General features: G+C 28.8%; 1 protein-coding gene across 13 annotated transcripts in view; it reads right to left on the reverse strand.

Moving 5' to 3' along the window:
- Positions 1 to 2471: 2471 nt before the first annotated feature.
- chb (CLIP-associating protein) overlaps positions 2472 to 16690 on the reverse strand; it is a 37950-nt gene continuing 23731 nt past the window's right edge. For 2 of the 13 annotated variants that reach the window (XM_015316924.2, XM_015316938.2), the window contains 22 exons: positions 16388 to 16472; positions 15708 to 15779; positions 15108 to 15265; positions 14794 to 15030; positions 14283 to 14536; positions 14036 to 14220; positions 13761 to 13886; positions 13411 to 13521; positions 13247 to 13276; positions 13036 to 13131; positions 12709 to 12889; positions 11780 to 12017; positions 10858 to 10923; positions 10092 to 10423; positions 9681 to 9984; positions 9316 to 9473; positions 9083 to 9236; positions 8273 to 8405; positions 8027 to 8186; positions 7699 to 7930; positions 7422 to 7634; positions 2472 to 7108 (listed from right to left, as the gene is read on the reverse strand). In XM_015316924.2, the coding sequence (XP_015172410.1) occupies positions 6905 to 7108; positions 7422 to 7634; positions 7699 to 7930; positions 8027 to 8186; positions 8273 to 8405; positions 9083 to 9236; positions 9316 to 9473; positions 9681 to 9984; positions 10092 to 10423; positions 10858 to 10923; positions 11780 to 12017; positions 12709 to 12889; positions 13036 to 13131; positions 13247 to 13276; positions 13411 to 13521; positions 13761 to 13886; positions 14036 to 14220; positions 14283 to 14536; positions 14794 to 15030; positions 15108 to 15265; positions 15708 to 15779; positions 16388 to 16472 (3729 nt within the window). In that variant the 3' untranslated portion in view covers positions 2472 to 6904. The remainder of the gene's footprint in view (positions 7109 to 7421; positions 7635 to 7698; positions 7931 to 8026; positions 8187 to 8272; positions 8406 to 9082; positions 9237 to 9315; positions 9474 to 9680; positions 9985 to 10091; positions 10424 to 10857; positions 10924 to 11779; positions 12018 to 12708; positions 12890 to 13035; positions 13132 to 13246; positions 13277 to 13410; positions 13522 to 13760; positions 13887 to 14035; positions 14221 to 14282; positions 14537 to 14793; positions 15031 to 15107; positions 15266 to 15707; positions 15780 to 16387; positions 16473 to 16690) is intronic. The other 11 variants (XM_015316934.2, XM_089178411.1, XM_015316927.2 and 8 more) reach the window with 10 other exon arrangements.

Raw genomic sequence — 16690 nt, forward strand, 5'->3', positions numbered from 1 at the left:
TCTCTCAGTACTGAATTAATTTTTTTTATTCCTATTTATTACGATTATTTAAGTAAGATTTTTATACATTATCATTCAGCATAAAGGGGACAATGTCAGAATAAATATGAATGTAAAATCACGTATTGAATATTTGAATAAAATACTTACGCAATTAAAATATCACTTACAATTCATTCGATAGGAATGTTTTTTATATAATTTCTTTATATTATTAATTCTTAATAAGTATAAATCCTTCAAAGACTGAAGTTATTAACTCTACTCTGTTATGTTTTTAAATTTTTATATTTAAAATAAACTTCATTATTAATTAGACTTAAAAATTTATTTTAATTAATTAAATAATAAACGCGTAAATTCAATTATTTTGAAAGAATATAAATTAAAAAATAAATGTTCTTAATTATTAGTCTTAAAACCACCGACAATTTGTATATTAGTTCAATAATAGATGTATAATTATTTTATCAATTTTCTCTATATTTCGTTTTGTTGAATTAATCAATTTAACAAATGAGTTATTGACTTTACTCATACGTGTCGAGAGAACAAAAAAACATTCTTTTATCGCAATACTTTATTATGTCAAGTTAGCAATTACAATAACAGTACAATTAATATCATCGTAGTAGTAATTTACAGTAATACATTTTTGTCAGCGTGAAAAAATCATCATCCTTGACAACTTGATTATGCGTACATCATTATAATTATATTTTAATCATTGTTATCATTATCATTATTCCAGAAGCTCTCATATGTTCTTTTCAGTGTCACTTTGATCTATGTCGAAACTCTTATCCCATTCGCGATTTTCATAATATAATTATAAAGAGGAAGAAAATGGACAGAGAGATTTTCCTTTAAAAAGGAAACGTTAGACAATATACACGTTATAACATAAATGAACATTACGTTACTGCCGATATTAAAACAAAAGTGTCTCGAAGGGAATGAAAAAGGAAAAGATTTATACATTCGAAATGAAAATAAAAGTAGAAGGGGACGAGGGGAGAGAAGAAATTAAAACAAATATTTTTACAAAATTTTAACGACTTCGAGACTCATTCTGCAAATTTGTATGCAAGTAATAATGATGAAATATTTATGGGCGTCTGCTAAGTAGAATTGCATTAATAAATAACATTGATTATTTACTCATTCGTCGATGTAAACTTTTTCAAAATTAACTTACGGCATAATTTTGTTAACAAGCCTTGCTTTAGAATTTTGTTTTATAATTTATGTAATTAAACTATTAGATCGATTTGGAATAAAATTAGCTCAATTTAATTCTAACGCGAACTGAATAATTTAAAAATTTCGTGATAATTTTCGAATAAATGTATTATATTCGAATTTCTCAGCCAAATTTTAAATTATTCTCGAAAGTTCTAACTATCAAACGAGTCGAACTTTCGTACAACATATATTATCGTATAACACCACTGATTAACGATTTACATTTTTCATTTTTGTTTTCTTTTTTTTCTTCTTATTCTTTTTCTTTCTTGCATCTTACAATACAAAAAAACAAACAAACAAACTTCGATCGTTGATATTTAAACAGCCGATTGATAGTACATGACAATTTCCGATCGATCGATCGATCTCATTGTTCTTTTTTTTATATGCCAATAAAAATTACGCATGAATCTCTCGAGATTGAATATATATTAACCCTCTGTAATCACGTCCGACTTTGAAGACACATACATAAGAATAAATCGAAATTGTTTTTGAAATGAAACTTTTTTTGGGGAAAGTACCCAAAATTTATAAACAACACGAAAAGTGAAAGGTTTTAAAGGGACCGCTTTATTTGAGTTGTAGGATAAAACGGGAAAATATTGATCTAACAAAACTTGCTACAGACGGCAGAGTAAACTTACAAAATTTCATTTCAGTCACGTGTAGGTTCCACACGCTTCTCATTTTTTGTTATTAACACGTTAAGCGCCACGCCGAATTTGCGTGCCTTTCCGTTCAGGCCACAGTTAGCCGTCAGGCGGGCTCTGCCGGGCCGCTCGCCGATAGGCGAGCCAGAGTATAAACAAATGTCGGGTAACGTAATCCGGCCGGGGCTTGCCTTCGTATGTTTACCTCTCCACTTGTAGATAAGATGCACTCGAGAGCCTGACATTTTCAAATCGCAATAAATACTTTGTATATACTTTGTTTATATCCGTATAGTCCCTTCTCCGTCGTAGTAGAGAAAAACCCGAAAAGCGAGGCCTAATAACGCCCAAACGCGTAAGAAATCCTCAGTTGCATAGATGTCCTTGAAGCATTGACCAAACTAAAACCGATATCGCATAATTTAAATGTTCAGTCTCACAAGTATGCAAAGACGGACACACGCGCCGCGATAGAAGAACGAAAAGTCTGCCGTCGGTCCCTAGGGACCGACGTGGCCTGAACGGAAAGTCTAGCGTCGGTCCCTAGGGACCGACGTGGCGCTTAACGTGTTAATCTGATTTTCTTCCCCAGTATGGCGTACAGATATTGTTTTAAAATAACTATTTGATAATTAATAAGAACAATTTTTATAACGATTACCACAACCTAAGCTTGAAATATTGGAATGAATTTTAGTATGTTTGAAAATGATACATTTATTATTTCGTATTTAACATTATAATTAATAAGATTTGATTTCAAGTGATATAAATTTGTTTATTTATAATCGTGAAATAAATTTGGACTATAGAGGGTTAATGTAGAATAGAATAAAGTATACAAAGAAATATTATGTCTTCGATAAATATTTTCAAGCAACAAACAGCATGTAGAGCTTTACGATACGATAATAATCTAGCACTTATACCGGTCACTGATTTGTATTATAGAAGCGTGTAAATATTTAACATTCATTTATTACAATACAAATAAGTTACTTTTTTTTGTCGGATAAGGTAAGAATAATGTAAGCATTAGAATCGTTAGAACAGAATCGTTAGCCACACCACCATCAGGAATTAACATAAATATCAGTTGTTAATTTAACGTTAATCCTTATTTAAAAACCTCCAGCAAAATCGCACTTAATAATTATTACATTATCATTACGGATTTATTGAACATTTTCAACGTCTCGTTTTGTGATTCGCGCTAGGTTTCACTCTTGTTTAATTATAATGCTTGATTAAATTAATCTAATAAACTATTCGAAACATAACATTTAAAGACGCATGTGTGATTTCTTTATTAATTTCGTAAAACTTATTAAGATTGTTCTATGTAAAAGAAACAAAAAAAAACTATGTATGTATATATATATATATATATATATATTTATGTGTATGTATATATATATATATATGTATGTATATATATATATGTATTTATATAATATATATACATACATATATCAAAGTAACAGGAGTAAATCAAATCAGTGCTTGTCTTTCCTTTCTTTTATATATATATAAATAATTCATAAACACAAATAATTTACTTATTGTTTTATAACTGATAGTAAAAAAAACATTTTATATCATATTTATAAAAAAAAAAAAAAGGAAAAAGATGAAAAATATGAAAAATTATTTCTTGAAACTCTCGATATTTGTTCTTTGTTTCTTGAATTTGTATCGTTTCTTTTGAAAAAAAAAAAAAAACATTAAAGCAAGTTAGAGAACTTATTAAGAAAAACGCAAAATCACGGTCGGCGCGACCAAACGCTGGAGGCAGTGACGATGTATACTCTCTTAATTGCTCTCACTTAAATACTAGATAATGTGTAGGTTGTACATTATGTTTAATACTATATGTATACATATATACATGACCGATACAGACCGTACCGTCGTCGCGTCTATTTAAATGTGATGCTTTTTATTTAATTCGAATGATGGATGAACGAATGAATGAATGAATGAATGATTCGACAAATGAATGAATGAGCGAGTAAGTGAATATGGACATCAACGATATGAGAATTAAAAAATTTTAAGAAACAAAAATCTTTTTGAGAGGATGAATTCGAAAAACTACAATTTCTATTATAATTGATCTCTTAACGAATTAATTTTCGAGATCTTTATTGCGATATTATTCATTGAAATAACGGTAATGCCTTTGCGTCTAATGTTTAAAAAGAAAAGAAAAAAAATAATCAAAATCAAGAAAAAAGAATGAAAACATAACATTAAACTTGGGCTAATTGGCTCGAATTGAAGAATAAGAAAATAATAATAAAAAAGAAAAAAACATTCTATGTCATTATATGATCTATCGTATGATTCTTGATGAATTTATTTTCAGCATCAATAAAACATACGCTCGTATGTATACGTATGTACTTATTTATATATATATGATTGAACGTTATCGTAATGAACCGCAAATCTCTCTAAATAAAAAAAAAACCTCAAGCGATATCGAAAGGCAACTATAACATATCAACCAAGCGTATCTTTTATGTTATGTTTCCAAAAGCAGAAACTAACTGATATTAGAAAATAAAATGCTATTATTCGTAGTACACATGAAACGTTTACGCGTATTTTTTTCTTCTCTTGATTAATTTTTATACCGTTTTTCATCTGGATATGTTTGGCACGATTTGGCTCTGTTAACTGCCTTGTGAAACGTGTTATTAATCATAATTATTAAAACGCCAGAAAGAAAGAACCTATTCTTTTATAGACGCTGATATTATCATTACTATTACAATAACGTTTCTGTACGCTCGAATTATTTCATTTATGTTTATTTATTTATTTATTTGTTTTTTTCTTTTTATTTCTTATTTACGCTCTTTTTTCTTTTATATTTTTTCTTACATACGAGAAGCAAAGGCGCAATGATGATTTTATTATAAATAAGAAGAAAATTAAAAAGAGAAAATAATAATAGAAACAGAAACACAGTGCTAGGTGAAAAGAAAAAGACAAAACATTATTTTTAACAATTACCATCTCGACGACTTTCGACGATACTCTTTGCTATCTCTTTGCTAATGATGATAAAATTAATAAGAAAAAAATAAAGATCGACCTACGTCGCAAGAGACGCACGCATTGTCAATGCATACGCATAATATCTATGCATGTGTATTTGTTTATATGTACATGCGCATTAAAACATATATCATTATTCACGCCGTGTATATTATCATTTTATTTTCATACAATAAAAAAAAAAAAAATAAACAACAATGGCACGAAACTTTACTAAACTTGTTAAATGTTAGCTTTGATTTAGCGTTCATTCAAATATTGGCAACGCGATGGATAATTAATAATAATAGTAATAATAATAAAAATAAAAATAAAAATAAAAATAATAATAATAATAATAATAATAAGTAACATTATACTAGAGCACATTGGATTATCGAAAAAACCTCTATAGTCTTATTCTCAGTATTTTTTTTTTGTTTTCTGTTATTGTTACACGTAATTCGTTCATTCACTCTTTCTCTCTCATTCTTTTCCTTCAACAACATATCTCTCACATGCAATTTTATACGTATCATCATTTTCTGTTACTCAGAAACTTCGTTTGTGTTCTTTTGCATCATTGTGCGTCCTTGGAAATCTGACTAGCACATTGATTTCAGACAAATAAACTATTTACTTTCCTTTCGACATTAACAATGTCGTAACTGTTGTGTTGTATATGGTGCAAACAGTATTGCTAACGATAGTTATTTACGATCCTCAAGCATATTAAAATTTCTACTTTATTCTCTCTCTCTCTCTCTCTCTCTCTCTCTCTCTCTCTCTCTCTCTCTCTCTCTCTCTCTCTTTCAAACATTTTTTCCTTGATACCTGCATTGCCTTTATGCGTTATCTAGAAAGGAAGTCGAGTAATTTATATATCTCCCCTCTTGACAGTCATGTCACACTCCAGACCCCTACTATCGCGATCTTTTGCATATAATTAATATTTGATTCTATGATCATCAAATTAAACAAACGTAGTACGATTTTTAATATCAGTCTGTCGTATAATCAATATGTATTTTATATACAACTAAATATGATCTGCATTTAGGTTTTATGGAAGATTCGGATAAAAGACAGATATATGCAATACCGCTGTTTAATGAAAAATAATAAGATATCTATATTAACATTTACGAAAACACAAAGATTACTTAAAACTAAATAATTTTACAAAGATGATAGAAACTAATCATTAGTATCTCTCGAAAATGAGGAGTATACAAACCGTGATTTTCAGAAATTCTTCGTAAATCATATAACAAAATGTACAGATCATACGATGTGTCTGTAATATATACTATTAAATTTAAGGAATAAAGCGTGTTATATAATAAAAGGTCTGCCCTAAATAAAAAATTACTGTATACACGCGTAAACGATATATACCATTGAAATCGGTTCTCTGTCAGATCTCATTCAAGTAAATATCGTGTTTGTAAATAAACACAAAAATAAACATAATAATAATAAAGAAAAAAGAAGAGGTCATACTGTCTGCCCACTTAATTTATGTTGCGTAGGTTCATTCCTACCTCAAAACCAACATACATAATATGCTTGTATATTCGCGATTGGATTCGCTACACTTATGTAATATTAATATTCGAAGTGAAATGTAAAGACGTGTTATATCATATTAGAAAAAGAAATAAGTTAATTATTAACGGTTTGCCTAATGTCTGATCGAATAAATTCATTTATATGGGTGTGACATATAATAAAATGTCATCTTTTTCACTTTTCAAAAAATTTGTTTTAAATTCGCCTTCGTGTAACATCACTGTCAGGAGGCACAACTGTACTCGTATTACCGACGACTGATTCTTTCTCAACAATCACGGACTCGATTTGCTAAGAAAGCTAACCAACATTCGTTCATGTCTTGCACTTAGGCGCGCGAATCTCCTTAATATTGCGATCCTTAATGTCGCAGAATTAGTTGTTAGTTAATTTTTGCTGTTGCTTCGTGGACTTGCCGGTTGACTGTTCGTTTGCTGTGCACGTTGTATGTAAATATACAAAAGCTTTAATTTACTTGCATAAAGAGAACTCAAATGGGGTTTTAAAACTTCTTCCCCAACCGCTGCATGTATTGCTACCATACAAAAAACTGCACTTTTACGAACCGTACTTTCAGCATCGTCGTATGCCTAAAAAATAATTAGTATAACATTTTATTGAAAACAAATATACAGAGTGTCTCAAATAATTTGTTTTTTATTGAGGCATATAATGTGAAGATTTACATTTGCAACTATAAATTTCAAGCAAATGTACTGCGGACTCGGTTCAATGTTATCAAAGTAAACGAATATTGAAAAATAAGTGAAGTTCAATCAATCATAATAAATCTTGTGTCCTGGCTACATACATGATATTTTACATATCATAAAAAAAAGATTATTTAAGATACTCTCTATATATTACTAGAATGTTACACGATATTTTCAATAAAAAATTTACCTTAATAAGTCCTGGCATAATTTTTGAAAGATGAGGCTCTATAGCTTCACGTCCCCAGTGTTCAACTATCTTGTGAAGCATTTTAATCGCTCCCATATTTAAGGGATATGGTTCTGTTGTTATTATAGTTGATACAACAAGAATAATTTGTTCTGGTCTTAGAACAGTAGCAATTGTCGCTGCACACTTCTCCGCTGTCCGAAGAACCTGTGCCTTTTTTTCTTATTATAAATTATATAACATGCATATTTAATAATTATTACAAACGAACAAATACCTCTGACATTCTTACCGGAGCTCTAACACTCTCTCCGCTAGAAGTACCATCAGCTTTCTGATCATCAAACTTATGGGCAGTGATTACTTTCAATACCAACAATTCAGGAAAAACAGAGAAACATTCCAAAAGTTCTGGACATTTGAGCATTTCGATTAACGTTTGAAGTACTTCTATTTGTAACTGTTGACTATCGCTATTTACCCTATCTAATAATGTTTTGAGAAGTTTTCTAATAAAACGAGAAAAGAAAAAAGAAATTGTTAATCCAAAGATAATTCAAGAATATCAAAAAAATATAATATAAATATAATAAAAATAAGTATACTTGAAATTTTGTTTGACATATGTAGAGTCTCCTTCTCGAACATATGCCTGAAAATTCTGCAAAGCTGTTATTTTTTCGGAAGTTTGCGTACATTTAGATTGTATAGTTTTAATCATATTATCTAATATTTCTGGTCTTTTGGCGGAATCTGGGGATGATCCTAAAACAAAATGATTTAAAATATATTTCAAATTATTTAATCTTTATACATATTCATTTATTCAATTATATATCCTCTGTTTTTACCATGATTTTTATAACCATTGTTTTCTTGAGGTAATATAAGATCTCCAGCAATTGTATCACTCGAACCATTTACTGTTATATTTGTAACAGATCGTCCTCTTTGTGTTGGTGATGATACTGATGAAGACCTTCCCTAATAATAATAACAATAATAATGATAACTATAATAATAATAATAATAATAAAATATTAATAAATAATAAATAATAAAAAGTAAATCAGGACAAACTAAAAATAATACTTAGTATACTATCAACCACAGGAAAATACTACAGAACATTCATTAACACATCCACCCATTACCACTACATCCAGACACATACATATAGTTAGAAACATTTGTAATTATTGACATATATTCAATACATTATAAAATTACAATTATAAAAGCTTAACCATGATCTACGTGATTTCCTATTTAGCATAAATCAAAAGATCGTCTGAGAGGAAAAAAAGAAAAAATATAATAATATTTATAAAAAAGTTGTACTAAACAATAAATAAAAATTTTAATTAATACATTGCATGTTAAGAGATTCGTAAATATTTCTCTTGAGGCAAAAAAAAAATATTTGTTAAAAATAGCTTATTTTCATACAAAAATTAAAACAGTATGGCAAATATATTATAAAACTATTATTTTTTAATACATTAATAATAAATGTAATTATTAGGAGTATTATTAATTAATGCAAAATATAAGAATGAAAAGTATATGAATAACATATCACAACAGGAAAAATTAATGTCACGCAATGTATTAAATAAAGAAATAACTTATATCTTTATGAAAGAGATAATAGTTTTTACCGAATTAGATAACGTTAGACCTTCTATTCTTTCTTCTAAATCAGCCATATTACTAATACCACTATCTTTGCTTGTTGTAGCTCTTTCTAAACGCTCGAATCCATAATTTTGAATTTCCGCTGTTGTACGTCGCAACGATCTGTAGGAAGAGATTCTAGATTAAAATGTTTGAAATATATGAATGGAATATGCTATTTTTAAATGTAATTATTTAACATTTATTACTATCTTACTTATAAACTTCTTCCAAATTTTCATCCGCCGTATCAACATCATTCTTCTTATTACGAGCAGGAGAATGTTGAGCTCTTGGAGGTGGTGTGCCAGGAGAAGCTGGATTACTCGATCCTGATGACTTCAAATAATTTTGAACCAAGGGCAATGCAGCTTCCTATATAAAAAAAGACATGAATAAAGTATATAATTTTAACCAAATGAACACATTCTATGTCAGATAGTTTTTCAACGACTTTTCGCGTTTAACCCTTATGGGTCTTATGCTGCTCATATGTAAATGCCGAAAACTTCAAAATTTTTGAATGATGCGAATGGAACAATTGAAAAAATTAACTTGCTAAAAGAACTTTTAATAACTTACTTGATAGTATTTCGGTAATTCCGCTAAAATCATTGTAACTTGTGGAGGATTTAAATTGTAGAGTGCTATAAACGCTTCCTGTGCGTGCCTTCTAACATCTTGACTTTTTACATCGCTCGTCCAGTCAAGTAATCTAGCTAGAGCAGTTCCTGCAGAATTGTTTAGTGCAGAAGGTTCTGCCGTTTCCGCTATTTGTGTAACAAATGTAAGGGAAGCAACTTTTACACGAGAATTTGGCGTTTGTGTCGGATCGGTTAAATATCTCATTACAGCTGGTAATAATTGTTCACCAGGGAAAGATTCTCTATTCAGACAAAAATTTGATACAATTATAATAATAATAATAATAACAATATTAATAAAGTTATCATGTAAATCTTATACAAATTGTCCATTTGAAATAAATTTTACCTTACAACATCCAATGTTCGATGAATTTTAGCTTGAATAGATCCTAATAAATCTGTACCCAATTTGTTTAAAAGTCTCGCACATAAAACGTACAGCCAATCACTAAGATCTTCATTATGTGTCGTAATTAGTTCATTTAAAGTATCCAGAAATAAGCTGAACACTTTGGTATGCGAATCCATAAACATTTTAGTAAAAATATCCGTAACTTTACGCAATTCACTTGCACTCAATGTACGTCCATTGGCAAGGAAATGTTGTAACCCCAGCAAACCCTCCTTTCTGTCACCCCAATGTTTATGAGCACAATTTTCTATTATTTCTTTAATATCCTAAAAAAGAAGAACTTTTACAGTAATACGGAATTTAATTTTATTATGTCACATGTAGAGTTTTATGAAATATTCTTTCTTATGTTCATATTGAATATTTAAATTAATTAATTCAGAAATAACTTTATATATTTGATTGCTATAATTTATCGACTGATTGAAGAAAATGATCTAAAACCTAAATGAATGATACGAAATAAAACGTAAAATTGAATAAAATCAAAGAAAAATAAATTAATCGATAATTAACTAATGATCTTATATTTGATTTAACTATATGTAGGATTAAAAAAATCTGTGTCAAATAGATCGTGTAGATATGTATAATGCAAGAAATATGTCTAATGTCAGCAATGATTATAATACAAATGTTATAAATATCCAAGAAAAAGGCAAGTTGTGAGAAAATTCAAGAAAAACTAAATTTCACAAACCTTTGGGATAGACTGATCCCAGTTATCACGGTACAGTCTTTGTTGGGAGCCACTCCATGAGAACGACTAATGGGTAGATGGACGATGGACAGATACGAAGTATACAATGGCACATTGCGTTAGTCCAAACCAAACAAACACGCCGCAACAAAAAGGAAAATGAAAAATCAGACATGCGTTAGCTACATTGTGGAGAATGCCCAACTCTGCATTAAAAATTTCCCTTTTTTCATTTATCAAATTATTATTCCTCTTGATTTAAAACGTTTTATCAAAATTATTTATAAAATGTTAATAAAAATTAATTTCACTTCTATACAAAATAACGTTTCAGAAACGTATCTATATACCAATAGAATCAGAATATGCCACTATTAATACTAGAATAATAAACTTTTTGTACCCACAACTATTAATACGTATAATGTTAGTATGACAAATACCTCAGATGATAATGATTAAAAAATGATATATACAATATAGATAAGAACTGCATCATAAGCATTTTACAGCAATATATATATATATATGTATAAAATGAAAATATGAAATATTATTCAAATAACAATCAATAAATTACTTAAATTCGTACTATTACATTTTTACATATACTAATACAATTATAAATTACAGCATATTCATTATCTGTATTACTTTTATATTTACAGCTCAAAAATTTACCCGCAATATTGTATTTAATAAATAAATAAAAAATGCGAACTTAAAGGAAATAGTAAGCATACTTAAAACATGTAACATGCAGTAAGCATTAAGTGCTTCACTACTAGAAGTTTTGATAAGGAAAAGCTAGGTCTAACAATGAATATGCTTTGTCGAATGTTATCATTGATTTTTGTTTAACTTCAAATTATTTTGAAATGAGAAACATAATAGGACTGATTTTCAAACTTCAAAAACTCACATCACTAGGTCGTCTGAAACTGTCCATACTGCGTTCTGAGCATATACTGCTAGTTTCGCTGTCATCGCTATGTTCGCTTTTGACTCTTGTAGCTCTATTATAACAACTGTCAATGCTATCAAAGGTAAATGCATCTGCTAAAGCAGACTCCGCTTCACGAGATTGCTGTAACATCTTTTGTGCCAAAACTGGTCTAGACTGAGGCCTATCTGTTGGTGACATATGTAAACTCCTTCCTCTAATTAATTATAATTATATAATATTATTATCACATGGTTTCAATTTATTACAATATATGTATTTATTACAATAAATATATAGAGCCATTCTACACCAACCGGATCGCTTTTTAAGATGATCCTTTTCGATTCGGCAATAAATTTTATATCTATATGTTATTGATCCAGACAAAAGATATATATTCATAATTTTTTTTTAAATTTAAGTTGTCACCTTCAATATTTTTTAGGTGATAAACAATATAAAATATAATATTTGCAAATGAATTGAAAAGGGTTCATCTAAAAAATGGCCGACTTGGTCGAAGTACCCCATACGTATGTATATATGTATACATCTAAGACTCTTGTTACACGGTTTTGTTAACATATGTTATTAACTTTTACACAATTTACAAGATACATTTCTAGTTATTATTATGCTATTTTGTAATTTAATTTATTCAAATTTTTAGTTTCTTTTTTGAAAAAAAAAATATTTGCAAAATTTTTTTAAAACTTCACCTTTTCTTTAATTTATTACGAATTTTATATTTTATTGCAAATTAATTGTTTCACATCTTTTATAACATGATACTACTTTACCGTGTGAAAAGAGTCCCGAGTAAATGTGTTTTTTTTTTTAAAGAATTACAGATACTTAAATACTTAAATATTACTCTAAATAAAATATTATTATATTAGACATACCGCATTTTAGAACCAAAACTTCGATCCATTCCAAATCTTTGTGGGCTAGGTTCACGACTATTGCCTGTACTCCGAATACCATGTCCAGATAATTTCCTTGGTCTTGCTATTAATGATTCTCCTTCACGATTATAAGTTGTATAACTCAACCTCGACGATGGTGAGCCTGACCTACTGCTGGCTATCATTAAAAATAGAAAAAAAAACGTATAAAATTCTTATAAAATTATATGCAGATTTGTGTAAGTAAGTACATATGTGTATACGATTAAATAATTAAAAATAATTGAAAAATGATGAAAATCTTGATCATTTGAAAACACTTACGTTGCGATTGTGAAACTCCTGCTACCCTCGTTCTTGTCCTAGGTGTCCGCTCAGGACTAGCAACAGCAGCGGTATCAGGAGATTTACTGTGTCTTGCTATACAACAAACATAATAGAGTTAACAAAAATAAATGAACAATCTATATATCAATATAAATGTCTACAAAAAGAATATGCAAATGTTACACTAGAAGGTAACAAATAATAATACCTTGTTTACCCTGATGACTATGATCATTATCTTCACACACAGGCAGCATAATAATAATAATTCAATAAAAAGAAAATACAAAACTAACTAATTAGCTAAATAACTAATTTTAACTATCTATCGCATCTTCTAAAATAACATAAAATAAATATTAAAATACTTACGAAGAGTAGCTTTGTATCTACTCATATTTCCATATGTCAATCTTGCTTTAGCTCTTTGGGCAGCTTGTAAATCTATCGCACTAGTAGATCTAACACCCGGCGTGACTCGATCTGTAAAAAGATGAATAACGTAATTTTTGCATCTAAAAGAATGTTAACAATCAATAACATTACAATGAACATTATAATAAACATATATAAATATTTCACGTGGGTCCAAGTACAAAGTGTCTATAAATTAACAATAATACTAATGATCGTAAAAGTAATTGCAATTCTATATTTTAAGCAGAAACATGTAACGTAGAAAAATTGCATAAAACATAAAATAATTACAATGATGCAATTACAATGATTATCTGTGGGTCTTTGTAGAATTGGGATACCAGACTGGCGATATGAACGAGGTAATGACGGAGTACGTCTGAGAGGGCCATGAGGTTGGCCTGGTGTCTGATGTAAATTTTCCGTACTACCTTTGTATATTTAATGCAAAGAAGAGACATAAAGCAGCATGAAAAAAAGAATAATATAGATTTTATTTGAATCATTGAACCTCCGATAATTAATTTTACTTTTTTTTAATTTTTTTCAACATGTTTGTATTATTAATTAAAATATCTACCTGTGGCACTTAACGCAGGTCTTGACGCTCTTGGACTAACGCTCGTTGATCGTGTTACTACATTTAAACTGTTGATGCTTCCGCTGTTACTAAGAGACATTAGTGAACGTTTGTATGTTGCATCAAGACTGTTGAGAAGTATCTCTGCTTGTTCAGGAAAATGTTCTTTAAAAGCCCAATAGGATCTAAACAGATACGACTAAGAATTATAATCTGTTTGAGAGAAATATAAATCATCGATACTTACTTTCGGGCGAATACTCTTGCCTCAGAATCAGAATCAGCGATTCCTTTCTTAATAGCCTCTTGCAACACCATTACATGTTTTTGCAACATTTGAGTAGGCCACGTTTGTAAAATTGAATTTAAATATTCACATGAAGCCCGACGAATGTCTTTACTCTTGCTATTTAACGAAGATGTAATGATTGGGATGAATCGACTGCAATGGGTATTTTGAAGGATAAATCTAACTGCTACAGCCCCTGCTGTTGCCACGACCTGATGATGTAACAAATATAATAATGATATATATTAATTTAGTTCTTTCATGTTATTAATTGTCAACTAAATAACTTAACAGGATTGAATTTTCTATTTGGAAAGCAAAATTTACAAACGCGTTAATGGATTTGTTTATTTTTTTATCTATTTTTAAATTATAAAATATAAATATTATTTTTAAATTATATATATATTATCTATACATATATTTACTAATTATATATTATTCACAAATACAGTATCAACATCATTACCTTGGCACTATTCTGTATGAGGTTCATTAGAGTCAAAAGAACTGCTTCTCCGAAACTGGCAAACTTGGTCTTTAAATGCTGACTCAGAAATGCCAAAGTAATACAAGCTTCTCTAACAACCTGTGACCTAAGATCTGTACATGCAGTTTCAAATGGTCGCTGTATACTTTTAAGACAATCCAAAAAATTCTCATAGTTCATACCACCAGCAAGTACAATTGCTCGAAGTTTTTTCATCTGTAAGGATACAATTTATATATAACTTGTATAATGGCATAAAATTGCGCAATAGCATAAATTTAAAAGATGCATACACTCTCTGTTCTTTGTTTCCAGTCTTTCTTATCATCTCCAACAATATCTTTAATATTTTTCATTTGTTCTTCCAAATCCTTTGCAGAGAATAAATTAACCGTTGGTACATCCTCAAACGATGTTAAAAATGTTTCTTCATCTACAGCACCAGCTTGACCTAAGTATTTTATAAAGTTAAAATAAAAATTAATAGGTATGTATTTTAAAACAGATCATTAAAATTATCAATAACAAAATCGTCATTTAGATTTAAAGTAGAGCTATTAGACAAAATTACTCTCTATTAAAATTTAAAAATAAAACAATAGAATTAAAATATAATTATAAAAAAAGCATCTTACTATACATTTATGTGCTTATATGCAATAGTGGAGACAATCACACAACATATAAATAAAAGCCATAAAGACAAAATGCACATAGTTAAAAGACTAACATAACTTATTCAATTCAAATAAGTTTTTGCATATAATGATTATTAAGTTATTACTTTAATAATTTATCAATATTTACTACTCTAGCAGTTATGTGTATATATTTTAATTTAAAGATAACAATATAATACTAGAGTAGTAATTGCCAATAAAAATTGTAGATACCTGATGTTGATCTATGTGACATAGACCTACTGACGGTTGTTGCTCGTAGAACCGTTGCATGTATGGACGTAGCTGTCATGCAAGCAAATTATTAGCAATCTTGTTAGCAAAACATCAATACTTTATTGATGTTTGAATAACAAAACTTTAAAAAATAATATATCATGATTAATAGCAATGCAATAATAAATAAGCATAAGGATCATATTATATTCCAGCGCACAAATGTGCAGCAAATGCATGAAATTGTGCTACTTTTATAATGTTAACAGACAAATTACGACACATATGAAATAATCGAAATTTATCAATATAAATGTGTGTATGAAAATATGTTTAGTAAAAATATCAATTAAAGCCAGTGAAAAAAAAAAAGATACATGATAGATGTTCTAGAAGTAATTATCAATAAATGTCAAGATGTATTGTTAATAACATTACAATAAGTGTAAAATTTACATGGAAATAATATATTAAATATGCTAAAAAAAATTATATTATATAGAATATGCAAATGCATTGTAAATAAAGAATGATACAAGCTTAAATACAAACTATAAAAAAAAGTATTACTTTTTTTGAATGCATTGATTTTGTTATACCAACACATTATCTATTTATGATAATAATTATATGCAATTATTGCAGGTCAATAAACATATTAAAAACCTTGTATATACCTAGTGCAGAACTTGGTGTCTTCGCTGGGCCAAATTGGCCTCTTTTGAGAGGTGCAGCCGTTCTTTTCAAAGGTGCTGACTTAATCTGCAATATAGAAAAATCCTTAGATTCGTAGAAAAGATCTTTCTATTTCTATTATAAGTGTACCCTTTCGATACGACTATGAAATATTAGAATGGAATTCATTTTAAGATGTTCAAATTTTAATAATTTTAAATCAAAGCAAAATATTAGAGGGTTACTATAATCACCAGTAGAATACTGCAAAGTTTACAACATTAGGTGACTATAGTCACTGGTAG

This window comes from Polistes dominula, unplaced genomic scaffold (assembly GCF_049000335.1).
Source record: "Polistes dominula isolate Pdom_NZ unplaced genomic scaffold, Pdom_raw_medaka contig_77, whole genome shotgun sequence".
Classification (NCBI taxonomy): Eukaryota; Metazoa; Arthropoda; class Insecta; order Hymenoptera; family Vespidae; genus Polistes; species Polistes dominula.